General features: G+C 39.6%; 2 protein-coding genes across 2 annotated transcripts; one reads left to right on the forward strand and one right to left on the reverse strand.

Annotated features, from left to right (window-relative positions):
* The first annotated feature begins 552 nt into the window (after window positions 1-552).
* Window positions 553-3,903, forward strand: LOC112197680 (armadillo repeat-containing protein LFR). The gene is made up of 8 exons (XM_024338444.2): window positions 553-791; window positions 974-1,146; window positions 1,238-1,380; window positions 1,494-1,744; window positions 2,667-2,772; window positions 2,866-3,004; window positions 3,084-3,211; window positions 3,313-3,903. The coding sequence occupies exons 1-8, from the start codon at window positions 587-589 to the stop codon at window positions 3,566-3,568; spliced, it is 1,401 nt and encodes a 466-aa protein (XP_024194212.1). The 5' UTR covers window positions 553-586; the 3' UTR covers window positions 3,569-3,903.
* Window positions 3,904-4,436: 533 nt separating this feature from the next.
* LOC112198004 (3-ketoacyl-CoA synthase 11) lies at window positions 4,437-7,155 on the reverse strand. The gene is made up of 2 exons (XM_024338987.2): window positions 6,186-7,155; window positions 4,437-5,414 (listed from the first exon to the last, which is right to left on the reverse strand). The coding sequence occupies exons 1-2, from the start codon at window positions 6,981-6,983 to the stop codon at window positions 4,623-4,625; spliced, it is 1,590 nt and encodes a 529-aa protein (XP_024194755.1). The 5' UTR covers window positions 6,984-7,155; the 3' UTR covers window positions 4,437-4,622.
* Between the last annotated feature and the right edge of the window lie 2,922 nt (window positions 7,156-10,077).

A 10,077-nucleotide genomic window follows, 5' to 3' on the forward strand; every position in this document is an offset into this window, starting at 1 on the left:
GAACATAATATTCATACACCCCGTCATTAACACCGTTAACTCAAGTGTCACGTGGCTCTCTTTTGTGACTTTTTTTTTTTTGAGGTTGGAAATCACACTCTCAAACTCTCACTTTCTTTGTGTAACTCAAAATTAAAAGATAGAAGAGTATAGAATCTATCAGAAACACCGAGTCTGGATTTGATTCATGAATCTCAAGGGATGAATTGACCGCCATTAGCATAAAGTATCTCTACTAATTGGCCATAGTCGGTCGATTCAGCCTCTAAAATTAGCAAATCAAATCCAAATATGGTGTTTCTTATAGATTATATACTATTCTTTTACCTTTCAGTTTTGAGTTAAAGAGAGAACTAGAGCAATTGAGAGTGATTTTCAACTTCAAAATTACTGAAATAACAAATAAGGGTCGTGAAAAACATAAACAGGCAAAATACCCACACACAAAAACATCCGGGTTCATCTTCCCAACCCGACCCGTTATGGTCCGGATCCGGATCAAAAAATTACTTACTTGCCCTAAAATAAGGTCCCAAAAATCAAAATTAGAGACCCAAAAAGTCACAGAAGAAGAAGAAGAGAGAATATGCAGAAGAGGGAGCTAAACAAGTCCGGTGGATCTTCCGGCGGAGCCTCCGCACCGCCGGCGAAGCGAGGCCGTCCATTCGGCAGCGGCCACGGTAGTGCCGCAGCGGCCGCTGCCGCCGCCGCTGCCGCCGCAGCAGCCGATAACACCGCAGCTCCGTCGACTCTCCTCGGTCCTTCTCTCCTCGTTCACAATGCCTTCACCGGTCAGTATCTCAAATCCTCAGTCCTCTAATTCTTTCAAAGTTTTTCACCTTTATCAGAAATTTGTACTCAATTTTGAAATCTCGGTATGCAAAATTGTCAAATTCAAAGTGAATCGATTGTGAAAGATGTGAAATTTTGGGTTGAATTTTGAGTTCATGTAGTTAAGAATGTAATTTTACAGCGGAAAACAATAAGAGGATAGTTCATGCTCTTCAGAGCGGACTGAAGAGTGAGCTGACATGGGCGTTGAATACTCTCACAATACTCTCTTTCAAAGAAAAAGATGATTTTCGCAAGGATAGCAATAATGCTCTCACGAGGATTTCCGGCTTGCTTGATGCTCTCCTCACTGTTGTATGTCTTGCACTCCTTGGAATTTTTATCATTGCACTATCTTTTTTTTTTCGGGTTGTATGTATTGAATGTGTGTTGGTATGGATAACAGATTGATGATTGGCGCGATATAGCGCTTCCTAAGGAACATGTAAGGGCGCCAAGAGTGAGGAATTTAGGTGCGAATTTGGTTGTAAGTGGGTTCGGGCATGAGTACGAGGTGTTGGGGTCTAATAGCACTGTTCCGCATCCCAGGTAAATACGTACAAGATTATAGTTTTCCTTGTGTGTGAACTTTTGAATGTTGAGAACATGGCTTGGATGTGATGAGTTTTGAATCTGATTGTGGAGAGATGTTTTGGTTGCAGCTTAGGATCTGGTTCCGGAGAAGCATCTATGCTGAGTAATGTGAGCAATCTTCGTTCTTCGGAGTGGTGGCTTGATGAAGATGGTCTATTTAATCTTGATGATGAAGGTAGAGCGGAAAGACAGCAATGTGCTGTTGCGGCTTCTAATATCATCCGCAACTTCTCTTTCATGCAAGACAATGAGAATATTATGGCTGTCCATCGCCATTGTCTGGAAACAGTCTTTCAGTGCATAGAAGATTACATCACAGGTTAGAAGTGCTGTTTTTAATGTATTGAGTGCATTCCTTCTTTACTATACACTTTCTTGTCTCATCTTTAAAATTCTGTTGTCGATAGAAATAGCTAGGGTCAATCACATTCTACACCCTAATAGTTTGGGTGGTATTTCACTTTGGTGCCAGACCCCAATATTTGAAAGACTTGCCACTTCCCTTGTGTTAGATTGGCTGGTAAGTCAACTGTCCCAAGTTATAGCTGATGTGGATGCCTATTTGAAGCCGTGTGGTCAAATGAAAAGGATAATCTAAATGTAACAGCTTTCTGTTTTTAATGTGAAAAAATGTTAGTGAAGACCCTTAGCGGCAAGAGCGTGAAAGGTCGAAAACTGGGATACCATTAATAATATCTCCACGCATCTCCATAATGGTGGAGTAGATCTTTGTTTTTTCTTAGATATTTGTCTTTTTATATGACAGAATCTCTTCAGTCTTAAAAGTTTTCATTTGTCTGAAGCCATCATTAGTTTCTGAGAGTTTATATGTTTAGATGATTTTTTTTAGACTTCCATTATTTCAATTTGTAACACTTGTAGGTAGTTTTATTTAGTTTATAGTTTTTTTTCCCCACATGTCTCCAATGTGGCATTCACATCAGCAATTATGTGTGATTCATATGTGACACATACGACAAACAGTAGACCTAACAGTCGAGCTCACCAAGGGAGAAAATTGCAGAATGATTTTTTATGTTATTATGAACTTTTAGTTAGAAGATCTTCTTCCTGTCTACTTTCCAGTTCCCCACATAGTTGGGCGTCATACATGTCCTTCCTTTCAAAAGAAAGCTAGAGTAACCTCCCACTGATCAGGACTAAAAAAATAAAAACTTCCGGCAGTGCAATGATGTGATAATTCACTAACAGAATGACTTCAATGTTCTGCATGTTAACAGAAGATGAAGAACTTGTGACAAATGCTCTCGAAACAATTGTAAATTTGTCTCCGATGCTGGATCTTCAAATTTTTGGTTCATCAAAGGCATCCTACATCAAGATGACGTGAGAAATTTGATCTACTATTTCTTTTCTTTTTCTTTATCTTAAGCTCCCTTGTTTCCTCCTGGTTGACAAGTTAAATTTTCTATCAAACAGAGCAAAACGTGCAGTTCAAGCCATTGTGGGTGTGCTGGAGTCTCCGGTCAAAGCTTGGCATTGCGCTGCAGCTGAGTTACTTGGGCGTTTGGTCATAAATCCTGATAATGAACCTTTTCTTCTTCCCTTCATTCCGCAGGTTAATTTTCAATAATCACCTTGTTGTATATATGTTTATATATTATGCATAGATTATGATGAGGTGTATCAAACTGCAGATACACAAACGGTTAGTTGATCTTATGAGCTTACCAGCAATAGATGCACAAGCAGCTGCTGTTGGTGCGCTCTATAACTTCTCTGAAGTAAATATGGACTGCAGACTGAAACTTGCTAACGAGCGATGGTGAGGGCTCTTCTTAAATCCCTCATTATCATAAGAAAACATAATCCCAAAATGAATTTGTATCTGAAATGGCTGTTCTGTTTAAATGTACCAAATTTCAGGGCAATTGATCGACTGCTAAAAGTTATTAAGGGGCCCCATCCTGTTCCCGAAATTTGCAGGAAAGCTGCTATGATATTAGAAAGCCTCGTGTCCGAACCACAGAACAGAGGATTGCTGCTAGCTTATGAGAATGCATTTGCAGAAGTACTATTCTCAGATGCCAAATATTCCGACATCTTTGCCAGGATTTTGTATGAACTGACGTCTAGACCAAACAACAAAATGGCAGCAGCCCGTGGTATTTGGGGCATGTAACGAAGAATTGCATCCTTGTGATGTGCCTGTCATTAAGTATATTAGATTGTTACTGTTCTAAAAGCAAAGTCTATGGTCTAGTCTATGTAGCAGTTGACTTGAAAAACAACTAGTCATAATTCTAAGCGGCAATTCAAGTGCTCTTTATTTAGAGGTGTAGCATCTAGAGATATCACATATGTTTCTGGGATATCCATGTTTCTGTCCTGAAATGAATCTACAGTATATATAGCATGTCGGATTTCCTGTACTAGGTGTTGCTTGCTTCTTGGTTTTGTATATCAGTGAGCTTCTTTGGAATTGAGACTTTGTTCCGAATTGTGAATTACATGTAACCTTGGGCTTGTTTAGTATATCTTGTTTAAATGCATGCTAATTTATTTTGAAATTATGTCATCCTAAAAATAAATCTGCACATATTTTGCGTGAATTCGGACAAAATGAATGATGCTACCATACATCACAGAAAGAAAAAGGAGAACTAACTAGTTTCAGATTGGGAATTTTGCTCATAAATTGCCGTCCGTGAAACAATTTTGTGAATCAAGATCAGGACTTTTTTTTCTTTGTTTCATCTAAGAGCAATCCTACACTTTTAGGGCTTCAGTGACCTCAGTGAGAGCGGGTGACATTTTCAGGTAGATGTTGAATAGATTAGGTCACAATGATATTTAATGTGTTGGGGAAAATGTTGCAGAATATTTCGTTTACTGATTCCTTTTTCATACGTAGTTGCTTTCAGAATTTAAGTAAATTGTCAGTTTGAGTGATTGAAAAGTCGAGCATAAGAACTTGTATGTGTAGCTGTAGCTCTACCTTTTCCTTTGTTCAATTCTTTACCAAAAACCAGGTTTGGCTGAGAAATTAGTTGTACGTGTAAACATGTTGTATATTCAATGCACCAAACGTCCAATACATTTTCGAAAAACTTGCATGTAATGAATTTAAAACATAGCTAGAGAAACACCACAAGGGCCAGTATGATCAGTTTATGCTTTTATAGACATTGATTCATACAGTGTCTCTCCCCAAACAATTGTGTGGTTTCAGTCAATTAAGAAGAAATTTTAATGGCTGCCACTTTAGGCACCTCAACAGGAAACAGATGAATCTCATCAATCCAAGGATTCTTCTCCTTTGCTGGATTGACAGTCTTCAATGCCTTCCACACAGCACTGTTACACTTGAACCCTGACCCGAATGCAATCTGCCACATCCTATGTCCCTTTCTCACTCTTCCCTTGGCCTCAGAGTAAGCCAGTTCATACCACAATGAACTACTAGAAGTGTTCCCAAACCTGTTAAGTGTCATTCTTGAAGGCTCCATATGCCAATCAGTGAGCTCAAGGTTCTTCTCCATCTCATCCAACACTGCTCTACCACCAGCATGGATACAGAAGTGCTCGAATGCCAACTTGAAATCAGGGATGTAGGGTTTGATGTTCTTCATCTTGAACACTTTTCTTGCTACCAAAGTAGCAAAAAACAGGAGTTGTTCTGACATGGGTAGGACTATAGGGCCGAGGGTAGTGATGTTCGCTTTGAGGGCCTCTCCGGCTACGGCCATTAGGTCTTTTGAGAGGGCTACACCGATTCTTTTGGTATCATCTTCCTTTTGGAAAACACAGCCATACGCCTTGTCGTCCGAGCCTTTGTGGGTGCGAACGGTGTGCATGAGTTGGTACTTGGAGCGGCGGCGGTCAGAGAAGCGGTTGGAGAGGAGGATGGCAGCACCGCCAACTCTGAAGAGGCAGTTCGAGAGGAGCATAGAGCGGTCATTGCCAAAGTACCAATTGAGGGTTATGTTCTCCATGCTGACCACTAGGGCATATGAGTTGGGGTGCACCTGTTGTAACGCAAAAAGAGGTAAGTTTCAAGCTCTTTAACAGAAGTAAATTAGATCATGTAGCTCAATATGCTATTTACGGTCGTTGAATAAAAAACAATTAAAATTGAATTGATGAATTTATAATCACTAAACATGAGTGTGTTTTAACATAAAAAATAAAAAATAAAAAAAAATTCATTTAATTTGAATTCATATGTATGCTAAAATTTTAGTGAGAATAATTTTTGTGCTATTTCTTATCTATGTACGCGGAAGGCCACCAAACCCTATACTAAAGTGTATAAACATTAACCTACTTTCTGTTTGGTTGAATGTTTGTTTTGGTAAACTAGAAAGGTTTCAAATGTGGTTGTGTATATTTATGATTCCACTCCAGCTTTATATGACATCTCAACCCAACAAGGAAGCTACCCATGTGATCGAACAAGTAGTACACCCAGTTCTGGAAAAGTGTTTATGGTAATTGCTGGTGTCATATTTAAAAGGATACGGTTATTGTACCATATCTATCTTAAAGTGATAAAGGTAAGACCGATTTATATAAGGTAGTTTCAAATTCGTCTCCTATATGTGAAAGATTCTAGTTAAGAATATAGTCAAAAATCGCTCAATGTAATGCAAATAACTTCATTTAAATAAATATCTAAATCTACCAAAAGAAACAGGAGCCTTGCTGATATTTTGAAATACCCTAAAATTCTTTGTTCATGAAATTAAGTGTGTACATTTAATCAATTAAAAGATTAATAGAAAAGATTAAGAACAAACCTGGAGAAGCTGCTTGGCAAGATCGATAGAAATGAGGCCAGCACTGCAACCCATCCCACCAAGATTGTAGCTCACAATATTCCCTCTAAGCTTGTAATGATTCACAACCATGGAGGACAGAGACGGCGTTGGATTGAACAAGCTGCAATTCACCACCAGAATCCCAATATCCTTAGGCTTCACTCCCGTCTTCTCCAGCAGCTCATCAATAGCCCCAAACATCACCATCTCCGCCTCCTTCCTGGCCTCCTCCATACACGGGTTTGGGGGAACCCTCAGCACGGCCTCGGGCATATACGTGTTCTGCCCGAGGCCAGAGCGCTCCAGAATCTTTTGCTGGAACGCTAGGTTCTCGTCGGAGAAGCTCCCCGTCAGCTTGGACCTGTGCATGAAGATCTCCCTAGTGCACATGCGCTCGTTCTCGGGCTTGTAACACGCAAAGTTAACCAAGTACACCTTCCTCGGCCGGGTGGTGAAGTAGACGGTCGTCAAGAAGACTATGAGGCTGGAGCAGACGGTGATGGAGACGAAGTTGTACTTGAGCTGGTCCCACAAACGAGCCAAGTCCTCGACGGTTAGGGTTGAGAGATGAGCAAAAGCGGCCGCAAGGAGCGGGATGAGTAAGATGTACATGGCGCTGGAGATCAGGTAATGGTAACCGAGCTTCACGTACTTGAGCCTCACGGATAGAAGAAAATTCGGAAGTACTTTCTTAGTAGTAACTTGAACATGATGGATATCGTTTTCCTGCGAGGGCGAGGATGACGACGACAACGTCTCCGGCGCTTGTGTAGTCATGTTTGCTCGGAGACGTAGCCGGAGTGAAGTTGAGTATAGAGAGGAGAGATTAGAGAGAGGTTAATGCATATGGAAATGGTGGAGGTTGGTTTGGTTTGTGTTGGGAGGAAGAAGGAGACAGAGTTTGGATTTAAAGGGAACGAAGGGTGGGGAGTTCGGAGGATGCAACTACCCCAACGAACTCTTAATGTTGAAGCCGAAGGGGCATTGAATTTGCCAACCGGGAGAATGGCAATTTGGGCGGAGTTTTATTGGGAGGCTACGAGTTTGACCTTTGTTTATTGATTATTTGAGGCTTTTGCCATTGGTAGGGACTATCCTCCTCGTGTACACTTCCATGGCACAGCTAGCACGTGTCCAACCATGGGTGGTGAACAGTAAATTTTGTGTGTTGGTGAACTATGGCTAATTCCACCACTTTTCTTTTCGATATTGTCATTTGAATCGTTTGAAAGGTATTCAAATTTTTGGTGTGTGTCACATATGATTTGAAAGGATTTGGACTTAATCACTTCATCAAAAGGCTTTATTTATCTCCAATTTTTATCGATTTGAATAAGATTGTAATCAAAAGTTTATCATATAATTTCATTTATTAAATTGAAAAATCATATCGCTTTCAAATTGGATAATGTGTGCTTAGATATTTCAACATCTAAATCAAAGTCTAAATCATATGAGTTGAGATGTGATTTTTTCTAGCCAAGAAAGAAAACTTAGGATTTATTTTGTCGGTTTCATCTTTTACATCTGGATTAGGTTTTAGCTAAAGACAAAAGGATGAAGGGTGGAACCAGGTGCCCTTCTTCATAAGGATCTATAAAGCATTGGAATGTGAGTACAAATTCGGAAAAGCACCGGAGCAGATGTGAGGGTAAAATCGTAAAGGCATTATTCATAAGGAGAGACTGTTCAAATGAATAGTATATAGTTAATAATTTAAGCTGTATCTAACTTGAAGATTTTCTCTTTCTCTTTTTTTATAAAAAAAAAAAAAAAAAACTACTCTCCTAGCCCACCCTTACATATCTAACTTAAGTTGTGTTATAAGATTAACAAAATGAGATTTTGTCGCACGCGCGCGTGTATATATATAAACCACTAAATGGTACTAAGTTCTCGTTAATGAAAGTCTAGAGCTTAGGACCATTTTCTAGCTTTTTTTTTAACGTGGGGAGTGTCAGTCCATTGAAGTAAAGTAGGAATAACATTACAAGAAATGACTCACCCGGACTCCGGGCAATGACAGAAAGAGTCATGAATGAAAAATCTAAGACAAACCTAGACTAATCAAACATAATGAATCCATAAGATGAAGCTCAAGTGCTGTAGAAACAAAGTTCGACACTACTAGGATGGTCCCCGACCAAAGACAAAAGACCCTCCCAATTTATCCACGTTCCCTTCGACGTCCCCTATTCGAGGGCACCCATGGGAGTGCATTCCTCAGACTCAGGACCTTTACCAGAAGACATGTGAACCTCCCACCAGTAAGGGTTGGTGTTCCTGCAGCCAAACCCGAGCTACCTTCACCATTTTCTAGCTAAGAAGCAGGCTTTATCTGTTGGCTTTCAACTTTGATCAGATTAAACAGGTCGGACATGAAGATTTTTGTCTTGTAGTACGTTTATCTATTTTAACTAAAAATTGTTTTTGTTTGGAATATTGGGTAATCATACGGGACGTTTTGTCAGGAAAAAAAATGAAAGAGAAGAGGAGAAGAGATCGAAGACATATGACTAGACACTATAGTGCATGTTCACTGGCTTGGATATTATGTTCCAGATTATTCCATTTCGTCTTCTTTTATTAATTGGCCTTGGCTTTCTGAATATGAAACCAGACATGTTAGGAACTTAATATTGATTTCCATCTAAAAAATGTGTTCTTCCCGGTCATGTCAAGCTGAAACTTGCCGCAACCCATATGATCATGAACAATTTGAGGACCCAATAACATGCCATTAATCCGGCATTAGGGGACATTGTTAATTACTTATGTTGTAACAATATATATAACAAACTTTTTAAGTTTTAAGCTCTTTTTCTTAATTAGGCTAAAACTTTCATCAATTGAGTATGTTGAAAGGGTCAATCCGAGCTCAACTTGATTTCTACTATGAGCTAGAAGGTCGTATTTACTATACAATTACACACATAATATTTTTAAAAAAAAAATTACAACTGATTTTTGTGGAATTTTATTATACACGCAATTTTGTAATCACATATTAGATTAAATCCACTTATAAGATTATTTTAAAATACACCGTAACTAGAATAAATAATAAAACATGTTTTTGTTAAAAATTATAAAAGATGCCACAAGCCCCAAATATATCATAGATGAAACTGACATCCACAAGCTGTTACCAAACCTTCACCCAAGTATTGCAGCTCATTACAAACCATTCCGCTCGCTTAAAGCAAGCCTAGTACATGCTATAATAACCTAGCCTCCTAAGGAAAAATCAATCATCTCCGCCTCACTTTCCAGGCACGCAATTGTGGTACAAGCGACACATAGAAACATCTCAGAAAGCTCCTAGAAGCTACCATCACATACGCTAGACTTGAGAAAATCAAAGAAAAACTTAACATAAAACCAACACCTTCCCTTTAGGGTTGGAGTCGCTAGCATTTGCCAAGTCCCCAGTTAAGTTCTTTCGAGCCTTGGCACCCTTCTACTTCTCACTACTTGCCTCGGAGTTTTTCTTTCCCTTACCAACAGTACCATATGGCATCTTGTTAAGACTACCAGCAGGTTGACCACGCTTCTTCTTATTTGGCTTACTCATAGCAGGTGCAATTAAACCCATAGTGGCAGCATCAATATTGTGCATACCAATTTCCAAACTCAGCCTTGGCTTCTTCGGAGACACCGACACATTACTTGTTCTTTTCCTCCTCTTCCCCATAATTGGAGATGCATGCTCACTGTTTGCTTCAATTTCTCGAATGGTGACTTGACGTCGAGTCTTCTGAGGAAGGAAAGAGCCTGCCGATAGAGACGCCAAGGTTTCAGCTATCCCAGGGAGGGACTTGTGCCTTGAAGACCAAAGTAGGTCTGCTAGGGTTTGCCCTAGCCGCCGGTG

Source organism: Rosa chinensis, chromosome 4 (assembly GCF_002994745.2).
Source record: "Rosa chinensis cultivar Old Blush chromosome 4, RchiOBHm-V2, whole genome shotgun sequence".
NCBI lineage: Eukaryota > Viridiplantae > Streptophyta > Magnoliopsida > Rosales > Rosaceae > Rosa > Rosa chinensis.

What these genes read in the sequence shown, in the direction of transcription:
- LOC112197680 (XM_024338444.2), top strand. Translation starts at nt 587, where the DNA reads ATGCAGAAGAGGGAGCTAAACAAGTCCGGTGGATCTTCCGGCGGAGCC. An exon ending in CGTTCACAATGCCTTCACCG is followed by an intron (nt 792 to 973) that starts GTCAGTATCTCA and finishes GTAATTTTACAG; the next exon opens with CGGAAAACAATAAGAGGATA. An exon ending in AAACTTGCTAACGAGCGATG is followed by an intron (nt 3,212 to 3,312) that starts GTGAGGGCTCTT and finishes ACCAAATTTCAG; the next exon opens with GGCAATTGATCGACTGCTAA.
- LOC112198004 (XM_024338987.2), bottom strand. Translation starts at nt 6,983, where the DNA reads ATGACTACACAAGCGCCGGAGACGTTGTCGTCGTCATCCTCGCCCTCG. An exon ending in TTGCCAAGCAGCTTCTCCAG is followed by an intron (nt 5,415 to 6,185) that starts GTTTGTTCTTAA and finishes GCGTTACAACAG; the next exon opens with GTGCACCCCAACTCATATGC.